The sequence below is a fragment of the Staurois parvus genome, unplaced genomic scaffold, assembly GCF_062004578.1.
Source record: "Staurois parvus isolate SC_StPar_1 unplaced genomic scaffold, SC_StPar_1.0 ptg000618l, whole genome shotgun sequence".
Lineage (NCBI taxonomy): Eukaryota > Metazoa > Chordata > Amphibia > Anura > Ranidae > Staurois > Staurois parvus.
The window spans coordinates 1,133,174-1,153,058 of record NW_028318414.1 but is presented as its reverse complement, the minus strand read 5'-3'; the positions used below and the strand labels follow the sequence as shown (position 1 = coordinate 1,153,058).

Genomic DNA, 19,885 nt, shown 5'->3' with positions numbered 1-19,885 from the left:
AAACGTAACCTGTGGGTGAGTCTTTGCTACTTTTTTTAAATTTTTTTAAGCGTTTTCCATTGATTTCAATGCAGGGGTACATTTCTGGTGTGTTTATTTTACCGCACCAAACATGCAGCATCAAAGAGTCTTCAGAGACTGGGTCACACGAAAGCCTGTGACATGGCTATGGATCTGGAAAGCACTCTGTAATTAACACAGTGCACAAAGGTCTGGATAGCGCCACAAGCAGAGTCCAGTGCCCAATTGTCACAGTCCAGGCAAGCCCTAGGTCCAGCAGGATCTGTGTATACCCCAATATAAGGGTATATCCTTGCTAAGGATATGCTAATCCAGAGAGTTGCATACTGAGCCCAGCTCAGCAATATGTAGAAGAAGACTTGACTGAAGAAAAAACTATCTTGAAAAAGAAACTTGAGAAAACTCGAGATAGCTATTAGCAGTTTGCATTAAAAGTCAATATATAAAACTCAAATAGAATGTCTACAAAAATTCAGTCTTTGTAGACAATCTTGAAAAGGAGAAAGTAGCTAATACATAAGTCCAACTTTTCTCAGTAGAGAAAAGACATTTATCCTCCTGGAATAGTAGCAAAAAACTGAAGCATGCTGTTTGTAGGTGGCTGTAGAATTATTATTATTATACAGTATTTATATAGCGCCAAAGGGTATGCTCAGCGCTGTACAGTAGCAGGGGGGACAGAACATGAGTCAAGACAGTAACAATACAATACACGAGGGGTTCGAGGGCCCTGCTCTTTCGAGCTTACAATCTAGGAGGGAGGGGAAAGTGGTACAGGAGGAAATGGCTGTGGGGGATGGAGTGGTGGGAGGAGTGGAGGAGGTTAGTTGTTAGGTGAGGTCAGGTGTTAGGTGAGGTTGGGGTAGGCTTCTCTGAAGAGGAGAGTTTTCAGGGTGCGCCTGAAGGTGAGGAGGGTAGGTGACAGTCTGATGGATTGGGGTAGGGAGTTCCAGAGGATGGGGGAAGTCCTAGAGAAGTCCTGCAATCGGGCGTGGGAGGAAGAGACCAGGGAGCTAGAGAGTAGGAGGTCCTGAAAGGAGCGGAGGGCACGGGTAGGGTAGTATTTGGGTATCAGGTCGGTTATGTAGTTTGGGGCGGCATTGTGGATGGCTTTGTAGGTCAGAGTTAGCAGTTTGAATTTGTTGCGTTGGGCAATCGGGAGCCAGTGAAGGGATTGGCAGAGGGGGGTGGCAGATGTGGAGCGGTTGGTGAGGTGGATGAGTCTAGCCGCTGAGTTCAGGATCAACTGGAGTGGGGATAGCGTTCGTTTGGGTAGGCCAGTGAGAAGGGAATTGCAATAGTCCAGGCGTGAGATGATGAGGGAGTGTACGAGTTGTTTAGTAGTGTCTGGGGTGAGGAACGTGCGTATCTTGGAGATGTTGTAGAGGTGGAGCCTGCAAGATCTAGATAGCAGTTGGATGTGGGGTAGGAAGGAGAGGTGGGAGTCCAGGGTGACACCCAGGACTTTGGCGTGTGGGGTAGGAGAGATGGTGGCATTGCTAGTAGTGATGGAGAGGATGGGGGGGGCAGGGGGGGGGGGGACCAGGAGCTCGGTTTTGGATAGGTTAAGTTTGAGGAAATGGAGCGACATCCAGTCTGATATGTCGTTTAGGAGGTGGGCGATGCGGGCGGAGAGTGAGGGGGTGAGGTGGGGGGTGGAGAGGTAAATTTGGGTGTCGTCGGCATAGAGGTGGTAACTGAAGCCGTGGGAGTGAATAAGTTTGCCAAGGGAGGAGGTGTAGATGGAGAAGAGGAGGGGTCCGAGGACAGAGCCTTGGTGGACCCCAACAGAGAGGGGGAGGGAGGGGGAGGTGGCAGTGTTGTAGGTGATGCTGAAGGAGCATTGGGAAAAGTAGGAGCAGAACCAGGAGAGAGCAGTACAATCCAACTGTCTCTGAATTTTGTGTCCCAAATAGGCTCTAAGAAACAAATTTTTTTTTAAGCAAAAAAATGCTATTTTTTTTCGTACATGGAGTTCACCTTTATCCAAATGAATATTAAAAAAAAAGGCTACACACACACAAACTATCTACTTAGTTTTAACCCCATTTTTGTTTTCCTACTTTGCAAATCATGGAAACATCCACAACAACATGGAACAAGCCCTGACCAGCTTACATGTGTCAGGTCAGTGATTTTCTAAGCAGTGCAGCAAGGATAAGGATGTGTTTCACCTTGAGTTTTCACCTTCATAAGCATGCAAACAATCTCAAAGCATCTCCCACATTTTAAGCAGTTAAGTAGTGCATGCTGGGATAGTTCTCATGCAAGGCATTCAGAAGTACAGTGAGACTGCATTGCTAGGATCAGCCATGATTGTAATTTTTCTAACAAAGGCATTTCATATGCACGTGAAACGTTTAACAAAAAAAAAGCATAGACACAATCACTATAGCACAAGTTTAGTAATATGCCATGTGTTCATTAATTCGGGGCTGTAAATATCTGTCGTTTTATAGACACAAAAAAGTACAAATAGACATTTGGTGGGGTCTTTTGCAGCACACTGTATGCTAGATGTCTGGCATATACCAGTGATCGCTAGGGATCTTTGGCACACTGAAAAGCAGCAAAGCAGGACATGACAGAGATACAGTACATTCCTCCATTCAAGTTCCACACGCCTTCTGCTGATCCCATTATTACTACTGCAGTATGGGGATATTAATCAAAATAGATTAATAAATAGATATTTAGCCATTTTATTTTGGCAGCTCATCTGTTACAAAAGTAAATGGACGCTAAACTAAAAAATTTATTTTTCTATAGTTTATTTCTTTTCCAAAAATAAACAATATCTGTTTATTTTGGGAAGGCTTAAACTGCAACGCAAGGCTCTATTCACACTAGTGCGATTTCACGTGTGTGTCATGCAGAATTGCATGACAATGAAAATCACATTGTTTGCAATGGTGCCTTTCACATCAATGCAACTCAGCACAGCTCGATTTTGGAAATGGTTCCTGTACTACTTTGGTGTGACTCATTGCAATGTGTGAACCTAGTCTAAGAGTGCGTGTACCCATGATAGATCATTGAATAAATATTGGGCCATTTCATTTAGGCTGCTTAGGTTTTCTGGAAGGGGTAAAGTGAAGAATGTATGTTACCATTTGTTTTTAAATGTTGGCAATATATTTTGTTAAAATGCTAACAGAAAAAAAAAACAAAGTTTGCCTTTAAGTTAAGAAAATGGGAATTCTGTTTAGCTGATAGGAGCTGAAACCAGTTGTTTTGCTAGTGCTGCACAGCGGTATTGACACATCTAGTCCTCTATACCCAAGGCCAGTTTACATCACTGAACCTTTCTACTTAGCTTCAGGGCATTCACTGATGTTGTTTCAAATAAAGATTACAGGTTACAGGCTATCATTAGATTGTCACATAAATTGTCAGCTGGGGCTAGAAAAACCATTGCTGTACTACATAGCAACAATTCGATCTGAATACACGTGATTCAAAAATTACATCTTAAGGACAAAGCATTCAGGCTATATATATATATATGATATTTTCCTTTACATACATATTACTAATAGAAGCTTCAGCTTATAGATTGTATATTACTTATCTTAAAGAACACATTTGATCAAATGGTAGATGTATACATGTTGCTTTTTACCACCAAAAAAACTGCAGACCCGTATCTAAGAAAGATGTAAGACACTCTGGGGTTTTAATGTTAATGCTGAGTGCAATAACTAAAAGCAAGTCATATACACACAATCGACAGGTAGTCACACACAAGTACTTTTAACCAGCATTTACACCATTACATACTCTACATGTGAAAGACCCTCTACCAAATGAACACCTGCCCTGGCACATAATAGCATTCACTTGGCACTCCAAGAAATAACAGAATCCAACTGCAATATTCTTGCACTGTCAAAACCTCCACTTTTATTATCACACGACACACAGGAGGATATCACAGTCTGCATAATAACACACACCAATAATAATGTGAGCATTACAGAATGAAATAGAATCACAGAATGACCAATCGATGAGCTCATATAGCCTTGGCAAGAGTCCCAGCGTCAGAGCGTCCCCTGGCAACTAGAGGGCTTCCAATCGATCCCGTTTGGACTCCCGGCTTTTAAACCATTTTCCTGGCAGCTTTTCATAAGTGGGTGGGCGACACACCCACTCTAGGAGGAGATAGCAGAAAGGTTCCATGAGGATAACAGAGTCAAGCCCAGCCACCATATTGAATCAAAATTGTTATCTGAAAAGTCACACGTTTGCTTCAGATCAGCTTCTTATCTACCCGAAACGTCTTCTCATCTACCCTAAAATTTAAGACTTCTAACTTCTTAAGCAAGTAGACATCTTTAAACAGGTTCTTATCTTCTAATGTGACATTACTAGATGTCATAAACACGTTCAATCCCACAAACAAGTTTTTATCTTGCTCTAAGCAGAATATCTTGTGACTCTGATGATGACTGTTCCTTTAGCCTGGAGAAATTACATGAGTCACTAATCATGCTCCTGGCATCTGGGCAACGATGCTTTTTTTTAAAAATTACCGAAGAAACAAAGGGTCCAAGCCAACACATTTCATAGGCATTACAGGTGTTGATTTACTAAAGGCAAATATACTGTGCACTACAAGTGCAGTTGCTCTAGACCTGAGGGGAAGCTCTGAAAGAAGGGGAAGCTCGGCTGTTTTCTATCATCCAATCACATGAAAGCAAAAATGCTGTTTCTTTTATTCTCCTTGCATGTGATTGGTTATCCTTTGCAAATATTCTAGGCACAGACAGAAAAGACATCTTGAAGGTTAGAAACCAACTGAAATCCTTCAACAACTGAATAGGTATTCAGAGATTTGTCTCCAGTTACTGAGATGACGCCTGTTGAAGTAGCAGATAATTTACATATCTGACAAAAAGCACTAAAAAATGCATTGGTGTAAACCAGGCCTAAAAGGAAACTAAGCACAATATAATTATGGGGAGTGCCATTGCTGACCTGTTTTTGAAGGTACATCCCACATGGAAGAGAAATATATTTCCAATATATGTAGAAAAAAAATTATATATATGTGACATATATTTACAATATATTGGCCTACGCTAATATATTTTAACATGTATTCTAAAAATTTTTAATTTAAATATATGTTCTAAAAGGCATATATTTAAAAATATATATTTTTTAAATACATTATTCAAATTTTTTTAACATTTCATTTTACTGTATTTTTACATATATTGGTAAATGCATTCTAAAAATGTACATTAAATGTATTTTAAAAGACATATATTTGAAAATGTATTTTTAAAAATATTTTTTATATATTTTTAATATATAAAAACCACATTTCAACATACAGTGTTTATATATATATATATATATATATATATATATATATATATATATATATATATATATATACACAGTGGGCAAAAAAGTATTTAGTCAGCCACCAATTGTGCAAGTTCTCCTACTTAAACAGATGAGAGAGGCCTGCAATTGGCATCATAGGTAGACCTCAACTATGAGAGACAAAATGAGAAAAAAAATCCAGACAATCACATTGGCTGATTTGGAAAGAATTGATTTGCAAATTATGGTGGAAAATAAGTATTTGGTCATCTACAAACAAGCAAGATTTCTGGCTCTCAAAGACCTGTACCTTCTTCTTTAAGAGGCTCCTCTGTCCTGCACTCATTACCTGTATCAATGGCACCTGTTTGAACTTGTTATCAGTATAAAAGACACCTGTCCACAACCTCAAACAGTCACACTCCAAACTCCACTATGGTGAAGACCAAAGAGCTGTCGAAGGACACCAGAAACAAAATTGTAGACCTGCACCAGGCTGGGAAGACTGAATCTGCAATAGGCAAGCAGCTTGGTGTGAACAAATCAGCTGTGGGAGCAATAATTAGAAAATTGAAGACATACAAGACCACTGATAATCTCCCTCGAACTGGGGCTCCACGCAAGATCTCACCCCGTGGGGTCAAAATGATCACAAGAACGGTGAGCATAAATCCCGGGACCACACAGGGGGACCTAGTGAATGACCTGCAGAGAGCTGGGACAAACGTAACAAAGGCTACCATCAGTAACACACTACGCTGCCAGGGACTCAGATCCTGCAGTGCCAGACGTGTCCCTCTGCTTAAGCCAGTACATGTCCAGGCCCGTCTGAAGTTTGCTAGAGAGCATTTGGATGATCCAGAAGAGGATTGGGAGAATGTCATATGGTCAGATGAAACCAAAATAGAACTGTTTGGTAGAAACACAACTCATCGTGTATGGAGGAGAGAGAATGCAGAGTTGCATCCAAAGAACACCATACCTACTGTGAAGCATGGGGGTGGCAACATCATGCTTTGGGGCTGTTTCTCCGCAAAGGGACCAGGACGACTGATCCATGTACAGGACAGAATTTATGAGGCCATCTATCGTGAGATTTTGAGTGCAAACCTCCTTCCATCAGCAAAGGCATTGAAGATGAAACGTGGCTGGGTCTTCCAACATGACAGTGATCCCAAACATACCGCCCGGGCAATGAAGGAGTGGCTTCGTAAGAAGCATTTCAAGGTCCTGGAGTGGCCTAGCCAGTCTCCAGATTTCAACCCCATAGAAAACCTTTGGAGAGAGTTGAAAGTCCGTGTTGCCCAGCGACAGCCCCAAAACATCACTGCTCTAGAGGAGATCTGCATGGAGGAATGGGCCAACATACCAGCGACAGTGTGTGCCAACCTTGTGAAGACTTACAGGAAACGTTTGACCTCTGTCATTGCCAACAAAGGATATATAACAAAGTATTGAGAGGAACTTTTGATATTGACCAAATACTTATTTTCCACCATAATTTGCAAATAAATTCTTTCCAAATCAGCCAATGTGATTGTCTGGATTTTTTTTCTCATTTTGTCTCTCATAGTTGAGGTCTACCTATGATGCCAATTACAGGCCTCTCTCATCTTTTTAAGTGGGAGAACTTGCACAATTGGTGGCTGACTAAATACTATTTTGCCCCACTGTATATATATATATATATATATTTTTTTTTTTTTTTTTTTTAAATATATTGAATATGGCCAAAATTGTATTATTTCAAATATATGTCAATATATTTGGGAAGAATATTTTTAAAATATACTTAAAATGTCTTTTTCTTCCATGTGGGATGCTCAAGGACAGTCACCTTTTTTTTCAGTTCCCTAGGACAAACTTGTTCCTGAGCCAAACATGTACATAAGAAATGATACAAACTACAGCACAATACTTACACACTTTCAAAAGAGAAGCCAGCAATGACAGCTGCCACATTTTTAGACTGACAAGTTTTCTTTTAAAGATAGCTCCAGCAAATGTAGCCCCGTCAACTTTCTTTTTTAAACAGAGTATATACTTACATTTAAATGTTGATAATGCTTCAATGAAAAATGACTACAGAGTGCACATAATGATGCAAGTTATTCAAAACCTTTTTTTTTTACATTAAAAACTGATTAAAAAAAAAAAGAAGTACTTTGCAAACCTTACTAAAAAGCAAGTGAAGCATTAAAAATGTAGGCTGCTCCTCTCCATAGCAACAGATTTCTACAGGAAGCCTACATGAATATGGAAATAGAAACACATAAATGGCAAGTTTGCACTTTACAGACAAAGATAAAGTCTATTATGTCAGATAATGCATTTACTAAAGCCTACTTTAAATAACCTCCACGTATATTGAGTACATCTATGCTAGACAAGCTTCTTGGCTGTGATAACATACTATGTTTAGATGTTAAACTGACAAGATCGCTTGCATGGTAAGATATATACCTTCACTTTTGGAAATTAACAATTGAAGGTGTTATATGTCACAGCAGAATGACTATCCAATATCAAAGATGGATGAGCAGACCATGGTGCTCCTTGCCATCTTTTAGTCTGCTGTTAGAAACATAGAAAAGAGACGGCAGTGTTTTTTCTTAACCTTTTTGTCTGACTATAGATCTATGCTTGTCCCTTGCATGTTTGAAGCTATTTACTATTGACTGGCTCACTACCTCTGCTGGAAGTTTATTCCAAGTATCAACTACTGTTTCAGTAAAATAGTACTTTCTGAGATTAGTTTTGAACTTTCCTCCTGTCAGTTTAAGGTCATGTCCCCGTGTTCTTGATTTTGGTTTCATGTTGAAAATACCGCCCTCCTAAACCTTATTCCTCCCCTTGATGTATTTAACCATTAAACCACCTTTAACCATTAAATGATCTATAGGGGATCCAGGAACTCCTTGCTCCTGCTGGTGACCCCTCTAGCAATGCATCCTAGAACTCTATTTGCTTTCCCCACTGCCTGGTCACAGTTTGCTAATTTTTCAATCATCTGAAATAAGTACCCCCAAATCCTTTTCCTCTGTAGTTCTGGCCAACAATGTAGCCCATATGTTGTACTCTCTCAAGGGATTCTTTTTCCCTGCTACTCTGATATTAATGTTTTAGTAAAAACTACTTGTGTAGTATGTATTGTTTGTTTGTTTTTCTGTATTAATGCAGTGCTCCTATGGGATCACTGTCGCCTCACACATACCATGTGGTTTTAGCCTTTTTTTTTTTACACAGGTCAGTGGTGATTATATGACTTTGATGTAATGTAGTACCTAACGTTTACAAGAATAGGGTCTTGATATCAGTTTGCTTATTTTGCTTTGTATTTCTAAAAGGTCCAAAAGATAGGCCCCGAGGAAGAGCAAGTCTCTAAAATGCATCAAGATTTGGGCTCTCTTGATTCTTGGTTAACAGTTTAAAATAAGCCCCAGGGTTGGGGGCAAATACTACCCAGGATAAGTGTTATGCACATTATTGCTATAAATATGTTTTTAAAGATGCAATATGGTTTTTAAAGATGCAATATGGATCCGATGGGCATGTTTTTAGCACTTTATGAAAAACATATAAGGTACTCTATTAAGCCCCTCTGACCCGGGTAACCAATTGATGGCTTCCCTTTTGTTTGCAAGTCATTGCTTGGCGCTGGGTATAGAAGCAGTCTCCAAGCGCATTTATGTGTTACAGTCTAGGTAATTTTTTGTATAACACCAGCCTGTCACTTTTGAAATACTTCAAATATCATTCCAGTTGACGCAACTTACAGTATAAAACGGAACACGTCATTAGTCAATTTTTCTTCTGTCCACAGAAAGGTCCAGCACTATACGCTATAAACTCCATATTAGATTGTATTCAACAAACTAAGGCCCTCATGTATTAATAAATGTGCACATTATTGACCTTCTGAGCTGTCAAAAGCTACTCAGGCTAACACAGTGCTATTGCAATTTTGGGTGATACCTGGAAGAAGAAAATGTTTTTTGTTTTTTTATTTTAATTCTTAAACTTATTTAAAGAAAGGTATGGGTATACAAAATCAGGTACAGATCATAGCGGATGTTAAAATACTGGCGAAGGTTCTAGCTAATCATATTAATGAGGTGATTTCTACATTAGTCAGCAGTGACCAGGGAGGATTTATTCTGGAACGGTCTACCAGGATGAATATAAGACACCTTTTTTATAGCCTTCAATATCCTCATGCAGTTCCTGCTATGAGAGTTGTTGAGTCTCTAAACACACGAACAGCTTTTGATAGTGTGGAGTGGGCCCTATCTTTTTCAGATTCTTCACCTATTTGGGTCTGGCCCCCCGTATTATAGCCTGCATTCAACTACTATATGCAGAACCTAAAGCTAGGGTCCGAGTAAATAGTCATATCTCAGACTCATTTGCTATATACAGAGAAACTAGACAGGGTTGCCTATTGTCACCCTTGCTGTTTGATCTAGCAGTAAAGTCATTAGCACCCAATTAGATCTGTTCCTGGCCTTCTTGGCCTGCCGGTTGGGACCCTGGAGGAATGCTTCTCTCTTTATATGCTGATGACACTCTGGTATACCTGGCTGACCCTGGTGCTTCGCTTAAATGTTTATTGAATATTGTGGAGGATTTTGTCAATTATTAAGACTTTCGGGTTAACTGGGAGAAGTCCAGTTTGTTCCCTCTGGACCCGTAGGCAGTGGCTCATGTTCACACAGATTCTTGTCTACAGATAGTGAACTCCTCTCGATACCTTGGAGTGACTATAATATCATTGCTACGCTCTTCTCTTGCTAACAATGTGCTTCTTCTGGTGTCTCTCCTGCGAGCTAAGGTTGGGCAATGGGTGAATCTTCCTTTGGACTTAATGGGCAGGGTGAACCTCCTCAAAATGATTTTCCTCCCTAAATTTCTCTATGCTGTGGCTAACTGCCCATGTAGAATCTCTATGATTGTTTTTAAACAGCTAGATTCTATTTGTCGGGACTTTCTGTGGCGATGACAACATCCCAGAGTAGCCCTAGAGATTCTTAAACTTTTTACTCACATGTCCATTCTGGCTTTTCTGGACTACTACTACTACTGGCCTTCTAACTAGTGTATATACAGGTCTAGCTTATCCCTTCTCCAGGTAATGCCTGGAGTAGAAGCAACTATTGTTTCTTCATATGAAACTTTACATAATTTAGCATATAGACATGAGGTCCCTACCCTGAAGGCACTTCAATTCTCAATACTTACTTTACATTTCTGTCCAAAACTCAAAAAAAGCTACAGGAATCAACTTGGCACACTTCTCCCAATACCCCTCTATGGCATGACCCTGCTCTTCTAGAACTTTTTTCTATCCCAGACCCTCAACACTGGTCTCTTAAAGGGGTTATGTATCTGCACCAACTCTATGCAGGCCAAAAGTTCAAATTATTCTCTCAATTACAAGCTGATTTTCATTTTCCTGATGCCCATTTGTTTTATTATTACCAACTCAGACATGCCACTTGGAAACAATCTGACTCCTTGACTAATTCCACCTGTGTGTCTCCTTTAGAAAAACTTCTTGGTTCCTCAGACGCCAACAAACTGACTTCTGACTATTACTTGGCACTAAGTGTGAAGGCCCGTCCTAGATATGCACAGGCTCAGCTGAAATGGACTTTGCTAGATTTTAAACTTGATGAGTCGGGATGGGTCTGAATGTGAATACTATTATAATAAGTCAGTTATAGCCTCTGAGGACCGTGTTAGTCAGGTAAAACTGTTCGCCATAGTTACTCCTGCCAGACTGCATAGACTGGGCCTGCATTCCTCACCAGCTTGCTTGAGGGGCTGTGGAGCAAATGCAGATTTCCTTCACTGCCTATGGATTTGCCCCACTGACTCTGCTTTGGGTCTGCCCAATATTCTACACCCTAATAATAGACTTTTGGGCATCTTTGGAGATTTACCTCTATCCAAGTAAAATAAACAGCGGTTGTAGATTCTCTATTTTTATGTAAAGAAAGCTATACTTATATCCTGGAACGGTGCCCCTTCCCTGTCGCTGGAGGCTTGGAAGACTATGGTTAATAGTAACCTCCCCTTATATAGGCTAACCTATGAGCTTTGTAAACGCCCTTGGCTTTTTGAGAATGCATGGGGTTGTTGGATAGAAAATCCTCATACAGCTGCTCCTGTAGATCTAGGACCCTAATTATTCACTATCTTTAACTGTACAATCTTTGGTATCTTTAACTGTTTTTGACAACACCACAGTTGTGATATTAAATAATTTGTATACTGTATGCTTAATTGTATGTAGGCCTAGTTAGGCTGTATAGCTGTTATAATAGGGAATCTTTTTCTCATCCTCTTTGTTTTCCCCTTCTGGAGAGTTGTTTTATGTGTTGTAAAACTCATTTAAAAAAGAAAAAAAAAAAGGTACACATCATAGCAATTCTGGCACAGCTGAGTAAATGTTCCGGTATGCATAGAAACTTGTTCAGTACATTCCAATGTTACAGGTAGGTAAGAACACAACTGCACGTATGAAAGTGCTCATGAAAAAATAGGTTAACCAAGGGTTGTATCCCAATGCCTTCTAAATCTTCCTATTGAAACCTAAATGGACCAAATGGATAAAGGGGGAGAAAAAGAAATACATGTAAGAGGGGGGTCTAATACCCTGAGAAACTAGAGAAAGATAACAAAAGAGAAGATAAGCGAAGGGGAAAAGAAGTGTACATAATGGTAAACGTGATTTAGGGATGGTTCGTAAAAAGCCATTACACTCCCGTCAAAGACCAGGACAAGTCTGACCAGCTAGGAGGTTGGAAGAATGAAACTTTCAATTAAAGTCAAAATACGGATCAAGGCAACCCTGTTAGTGTAGAATCCTTTACAAATTTATTCTTCCTTTGTATACAGGTATTCTTTAGTAAAATTCTTGCTCCATTCCCCAACGCAACGCCCTTTAGTTTCTTGTTGGTTTGCAGTTACATCTGTTCCCCAATGAAGTGCAGTAAAATCAGGCAGGTTGGCAGGAACCTCACTGGCTGCAGTTAGTTTCATTATAGGCTGTCATGTTCACGTGCTGTAGACTGGTTGGCAGAGGCTATAATTTTGATAAATCTACCGTGTCAAGGCAGACACATAACAAGGGTGTTTTACTGTGATAATTTTTGCCACACTACATCCTACAAAAGGGAAATTTTTACAGCTGACCATTTTTCTTGAAAAGTATGGATAACACCTTAAAATGACATCACATTATTGTATAATTATGTTATGCATTGTGATGTCTTGTACACTGTAACTGTTATACTTGAGACTGTTCTCATGGAAAATATATTAAAAATATTGAATTTGTGGACTATACCACAAAGCTGATCTAGTAAAGGAGTTGAGATTCTTCAGTTAATAAAGTTTAACTATGTCCACTTTGAACACCCAATCATGCGATTATATACAAAAGAATTTGCTTTTCACATGATTGGATACCTGAAATGATATTTCACACAATTTGTACTTATCTTTGCACATATCAGCATCAGTAAAGCAAGACTGATTGATGAATTTGCAACATATTTATGTTAACTGATGAATACAACTACAGAGCATTTTCTTTTGGAGGAGGCTAAAAAAATTGGATCTGTACTTACCGAGAGATTGGTACTATTTGGAACGTATTGATTTTGTTCCTGGAGAAGTAAGTCAATTACAGGATGTCGACCATTTTTAATGACTATTTCACATCCCTGGTCATGAACCGTAGGCCTGGAAACACATTTATACTAAGAATTACATTATTTTGTTAAGATAACATAGCATCTCACAGTTCTGGCACATTTTATAAGGTAAAAGTGTCCATCATTTCAGTAATACAACTTGATTTACCAAAAAATAAGAAAGATGTCTGCGTAGCCTGAAGCAACTAATCAGAATACAGATGTCATTTGCTTATGCAAGGTATAAAACTTACAAGGTATCTTTCAAAAACAAACTTTTTTGCCTGCCAAAGATCCACACCTGCTGTGTTATAATGTAGTGCTTTTTACAGCTTGTAGTTCTTCAGTTTATGCTACTGCTCTGCCAGGCATCAGAACTTTGTTAGCACTCACCCAGAGCCCTCTGTAATCATTCATCTGAACAACACAAATGTATCTATACAAGAGCAGGAACTCCTAATGAAATGATGATTTTAAGAAGTCATGAGTATATGTTCAAGTAATTATACCAGCTGAATAAAAAAGGTTTTTTTTTTTTTTGCATTTTCCTTTACATTTCTGAAAAGTTGATTCAAACAAGCTGTGGTTCTAAGATTAATTAGAATAACATGTTTAATAAAGTTTGACAGGTTTGTAATAAATAACATCAAGGGATACAGCAATAAAGATAAACACTGAACATCACAAGTAAAAATCACAACTCCAGGTTCCTAAATTTTCTTTAAAAATGTTATATACACACACCTTTCCTGTGGATCTATGGTATAGTCATCACAGGGCCTCCTCTTTCTTCTCTGACATTGTAAAAACCCTGAACCCTGCAGGGAAGGGTGGCACCTAAAGAGATGGTGCCACTTTCTGCAGCATTCTCTTGTAAGCCCAGGCCAACTTGATGAAATATCACCTCCCCAGGAGGCAAGTGCCTAACACTCTAAAGAGGATTGGCACAAGGTTGAAAATTGGTGAGTTTGCAGAGAACACTGAGATAAAATATTTTAACTATTGCTAGGAATCTTATTTTTTTTTTTAATTTGCTTGAAATTTGGAGCCGGGCTAGTATACTGAGAAACAGCACTTCTAGAAACAAGTTAGGGGATAATTTCACCTTTTGTAACATGCTACACCCATATACAGGGTGTAACATGAAAACACAGAGCTATGCAGGCTCCGCCAACACGGCTGCATCACTCATTCATAGAGCTCTACAAAAAGATATGAATTTATGTATTTATTTTTTTCAAAGGTGAACTTATCCTTTAAACAAATCCTTGAGCTACTCTTTAGCAACCATTGCAACTGTGCTAAGATCAGGAACTTTACTCAATTTACCTTCAAGGAAGCATATCATGAGAGAAATCAAAAGACTGCCATTGACTTCCCGAAAATGGTAGTTGTTTGGATGTTGTGCTAAAGCTTTGGCTTAGGTATGTGGAAAAAGTACAGAGATGAGAGAAATTTGATTTGACCATTTGCCTCATGCTTGCATGTGACACAGTCAGGTAACAAAACCAGAGAGACACAATTAGCACTTTTAGGAGTTCAGCAATGGCTTCTTTTATTGTTTTCATGGCGTGTTTCCCTTAAACCTGAATTCTCTAGATTCTCTTGTGCTCAGAATTCAAAGAATACCTTACATGGGCACTGGAAATATACTCCTTGAAGTCTGAGCTTTGAAAATTATTAGTGTATGTCTTGTACCACAAATAATATTCAAAATCCCAAAGTAGGCTTTTATCAGAATGGTTTTTGAGAGAAGCTTCTTGGTATTGGTATTACATTTTTAGTTTTCTGTATATAAGAGACCTGCATAACAAGATAACCAAATTATTAAACCAAGGGGCTATAGAGAATCAGTCTACTACAATAATTATTGAATAAAAACAGAAGCATTTGGCAAGTAGGCTGTATTCCTGGTAAGCATCTTATAGTAGTATTAAACCCAATCACTAAAATGCCACATAAAATTTAACATGCTACTGTAATTTTTAAAATTGTTTTCAGTCTTTTTTAAATCTACTGGCTTTATACCTTTTAAAGCTATCATGAAACTTATTATTCAGGCACTCCCTGTTACGGGATGACAACTGTCTCCTGATTGTGCTTCTGTGTCACATGCATCCCTGGTGGAGACCTGATAAACATTTATATCAAATTCATAATTCGGCACTTATATTATATTGATGGCAAGCTTGCAAAATATTTGGTTTTTAGGATTAATCATAATTAATATTAATATGTGTGAATGGCCTTGAACCAGTGATAGTGTTAATTTCTTCAGATATAAGCTGAGCCAGGAGTTGGCTAACTTACCAGCTGAGAATTCTATAAAAAGGCATAGCTGGTTAAAAGACTCTAGTGTAGAAAGTCATGGACTAAACCAAAAGAGAATAAGTATGACATAAAATATTCTAATAGTATCTGTGTGTATTTAGTTTGTTTTATAAGTTGGTAATATTGTTACATACATAGATTTCTGGTTATACAACATTATTGAGATGTTGTAAAGATACATTCTTAATTTATATTATTTAAACATGAGCAGACTGATGTAACATGGTCAATTTATGTTCACTACATATGGGCCTGTCAATCAAAAGACCATATATGTAGTGTCCCCTCCCTTCAATGAAATTGCTCTGCTAAGCAGTATTGTTTGCCATACAAGGTTCTAAGATCACGAATTATGACGCATACAAGCATCATAAAAAGGCATCCTAAGAGACGGACAGGGACACACACACTCAAGCGACACACACTCTCAAGCGACACACACACTCATAACATAAAGATGCTATGGTTAATTACAGAAGTGACAGACTGGAACAGGTGCATTCTCTAAGACAAGAATTAGTCACTTCTGTCTCTACTTCCGGTTTCTTCCTAAAGACTCTGAAGGACAAGCACCACATGGAAGTGCACATGAGACAATCGGCCATGAGCATAAGGGTGACACATCTTTAAGCTTCTGCTTTGATATTTCTGGTTTACATACATGGAACTGTTCATGATATGCTTTACATTGTTATTTTAAGCCATTGTGTGATAAAAATCACACTTTATTTTTTACTTCGCAAGCTCTTTAATTATTAGCAAAATCGCCTATAGACACTAAAGAAGTATTATATGTGTCTCAGAAAATTCTTCAAGACCATAAGCACCCATGTCAATACACTCTGCACAGGTAAGGCCCAAAATTGTCACCATCCAGAAGCTGAAGAAATCTGGTGCCACTGACTCTGATGTGGATGCATGTTGATAGGAAAGTCTGGAGGAGATCAGCAACACTGAGATGCAAAAAAAGATCAAACATGCGAAAACAGTGGGGTTGATTTACTAAAGACAAATATATTGTGCACTGCAAGTGCAGTTGCTCCAGAGCTTAGTAACTGAGGTAAAGTTTCACTTTGCAAAGAATACCCAATAACATGCAAGAAAAAAAAAAAAAAAACAACAGCAATTTTGCTTGCACATGATTGGATGATAGATATTAGCAAAGCCCCTAGTTTCAGAGTTTCCCCTCAGATCCAGAGCACTTGCAGGTGCACTTGCAGTGCACAGTATATTTGCCTTTACTAAATCAACCCCAGTGTTTTTATAAAGAAAAAAAAAATACATGGAAATCTCTTGTGATAGACAGTACCTTAGCAAACTAAATGTCAGCTTGTTAGGGTTCGAATCTACTTTACAGCGCCAAAAAATCTAGCAAAAAAAGTCCCCTGCAAAATAATAACATATAATAAGCACATTATGAAAGACTTACCTTAGAATGAAGCCCTCCAGCGGCGTGCTATCATCGCTGACAGGGCTTCTATCTTTGCCTGGTCTTCCTTCCAGGATTGCGGGCTGTGGCCGTTTGATGAGCCTAGCCACGATGACATTACTCCAGCGCATGCGCACGGAAGGCACAGTTGCGCCGCAGAGCTCTGAATGAACAGCAAGGGTTTGCTGTTCCTTCAGAGCACATGCGCTGCTGACGTCAACAGCTGCAGGGACCCTGAATATCTCCCTAAAAGGTGCATGTTTAAGAGATATTCCATGTACCTACAGGTAAAGCTTTATAATAAGTCTGAGTGTAGGTACACGTGTCCATTGGGAGTTTACTCCCACTTTCAGGTTTAATTTTCAGTTATGACTTGTGTACTTTATTAATGTTACATTTGTTGTAATTTTTTACAGAAACAAATTTTTAAACATTTTACATCCAAATACTGTGGGTGATCCCCTGATTTTTCTTTCCTCTAGTCTTCCTAAAATACATTATATGTAGGGTACAAAAGAGCATGCAGACATTAAACTGATTTACCTGCAATAACCGCCTTGTTTTGCTACTTCCGCCAGAGAGAAAATGCAGTCAGCAGTTGCTAGGTGATTAACAGCTTTAGACAGTGAATGATAATATCCTCCAAATTTACTATAAATAAAACAATATTAATTAGAAACTTGATTCATGTGCAGGTAAAGAAAACTACAATTTGTATGCTATGTTAACCAAGTGAATCCCGGGAAATGAAACAGCACACATAGGAGGAAATCATTAATGTGCCAAAGTAAGGCATTCCTGCATTTTTTTTCTATAACTTTAGATAGAAAATAAAAAAAGTAAGTTCAACAGTAAAACAGTGGCCTTAAGTTCTGTCATTGCTTACATTTATAATAAGTTTGTAACTTCCATAAGCAGGCAAATCTTTTTTTACTAAGTGAATTGAAAACATTACAAATGTAAATTAACCAAAGGATCCACTGCACATTTCCTGTTGATCTGTAAATGCTTAACATGTCACGTGCCTTGCATTTGCTTTATGATATTGACCCATGTTTCATTAAAAAGGCTCAATGTAATCTCAATCAACAGAGATCCCTGCTACCATCTTATTCCTAAAAATTAAAACTGACTCCAAAGTGCTGGGAAGTGAATTGTAACACTAACTGCATGCACTGCAACAGGTCAAACTTAAAAAAAGAAACACAAAGTAAAAATTACCCGATTTGCAAAGTTAAATGGTTCCTCCCACTTTTTTATAACATTTATTTATGAGAGAGGATTGACATCCAGAAAAAAAATATAGTAAGTTCCCACAGACACAGCTGGGGTAATTCTTGACATAAGTAAAGTTATTAAGTGACAAAGTCATAAAACACTTATAAAAAACATGAACCTATAACTGGTAGCCCTTTAATAGGGGGGTTAAAATCCATGAAGCTCTTTCTTTCCCAAAACTCCAAGAAAACAGCTTAAATATACAGTTGAAATGTATGTAGTGTCCTTCCTAGGGCTATTTTACCCTGTGCACCACTAAGCTTTTTTCAACTACTTCCCATCTTTCTGCAGAGCTGCTACTCATCACTCGACATAGAGGCAGGAGAAGCTGTTGCGTCCAGGATTTTTGTGGAGGCGGTGAAGCTGGAGCAAGATGTGTTGGCCTATATAAGCCTAAGGGAAGACTGGCCACTGTTCATAAACAAATGTAAAACCAGTAAACGGTCTGTAGGACCACAACTACAACATGCAAACTAGATCAAAGATCTAGTTTGGTGGATATATTGCTTCAAGCAGGTAATCACAGGGCTCAGTAATGAGAGGCAACGAGTAATGGTTCTTGGTACTCATCTTTAGTCCACAGTAATCAAAGCTTGAGAGGATCTGAAGATGAGTGGAATATGCCTTTAGATTGTAAGCTCCATGAGCAGGGCCCTCCTGTTCCTTCTGTACTGAAATGTATTGTAATTGTTCTGTCTCCCTTATATTGTAAAGCGCTGCGCAAACTGTTTTCGCTATATAAATCCTGTATAATAATAATATGTTGGATTGATTCACAGTTCAAGCAAACTGTCATGGACAGTGATCTGACTGCACAGAGAGGTACAGAACAACAGTCCAGGAAATACAGGAACATACCTGAGGCTGTGTGGAGACACAGGTATCACAGAGGTGCCTGGTGCACACCTGAGACAAGATGACACAGGATGGATTGAGATTAGCTTGCAAGGCAGGATGCTCTGAGGCCACTAGGTGACAATGGAAGGTCAAGGGTTACTGGGTGACACAGGAGCACAAAACTTACTGATGTGCAAGGGTTAATGGTAGCACAGAAGTGCTGGGGTCTCTGGAGTCACAGGATAAAGAGTCACTGGAAAAAACTCAAGGTCACTGAAAATATAGGACCACTGGAATCACAGGAGATACATGAATCCTGGAAACACAGAAGCACTGGTGTCACAGAAGACACCACAGACAGGTAGCAGAGGGCTCGGTTTAGAAATAGCGATCACTGTGTCACCTAGCTCTTTAGGGCGGTGTTGTCTGCTGATTAGCTGCCACAACTGCATTCCGAGTGAAAGCCAGGACACTTGGTGGCTGTGCTCTGGAGAGAAGACCAGGCACTGGATCAGGGAGGAGGTGAGTGAAACAACTAAAAAAAGTCACCAAGTCTAACAACACTAAATCAAAGATTTTCTCCACCCAGCTGCAAGTTTTTTCACTGCTAGCAATAAGAGGGATTCCAGAAGTGTACCTGTCTTGTCAGCCTTTATATCTGTTGATGAGTCGAAAAACAGAAAGTTCTGTCAATCCAAAAAATGAAAATAGCTCATACGATTCTGCCATCAGTTGTTTTGTTTTTCTAAAAAGAAACCAGCATGTTGGATCAGGCACTTTCAATTTTGGTACCAAAATCGAATGTCACACTAATGATGTGAAAAACGAACGACTGGAAAAATCAAAGTGATAAAAGCTATGCCTTTTGGCAGGGAAAAAAAATTATATATATATATATATATATATATATATATATATATACACATACATACATATACATACACACACTATA

The 19,885-nt window shown here is 38.8% G+C and overlaps 1 protein-coding gene across 2 annotated transcripts in view; it reads right to left on the bottom strand.

The window, feature by feature from the left end:
• MSH3 (mutS homolog 3) overlaps positions 1 to 19,885 on the bottom strand; it is a 240,024-nt gene that overhangs the window by 57,080 nt on the left and 163,059 nt on the right. For both annotated transcript variants that reach the window (XM_089693221.1, XM_089693222.1), the window contains 2 exons: positions 17,362 to 17,469; positions 12,993 to 13,107 (listed from right to left, as the gene is read on the bottom strand). In XM_089693221.1, the coding sequence (XP_089549347.1) occupies positions 12,993 to 13,107; positions 17,362 to 17,469 (223 nt within the window). The remainder of the gene's footprint in view (positions 1 to 12,992; positions 13,108 to 17,361; positions 17,470 to 19,885) is intronic.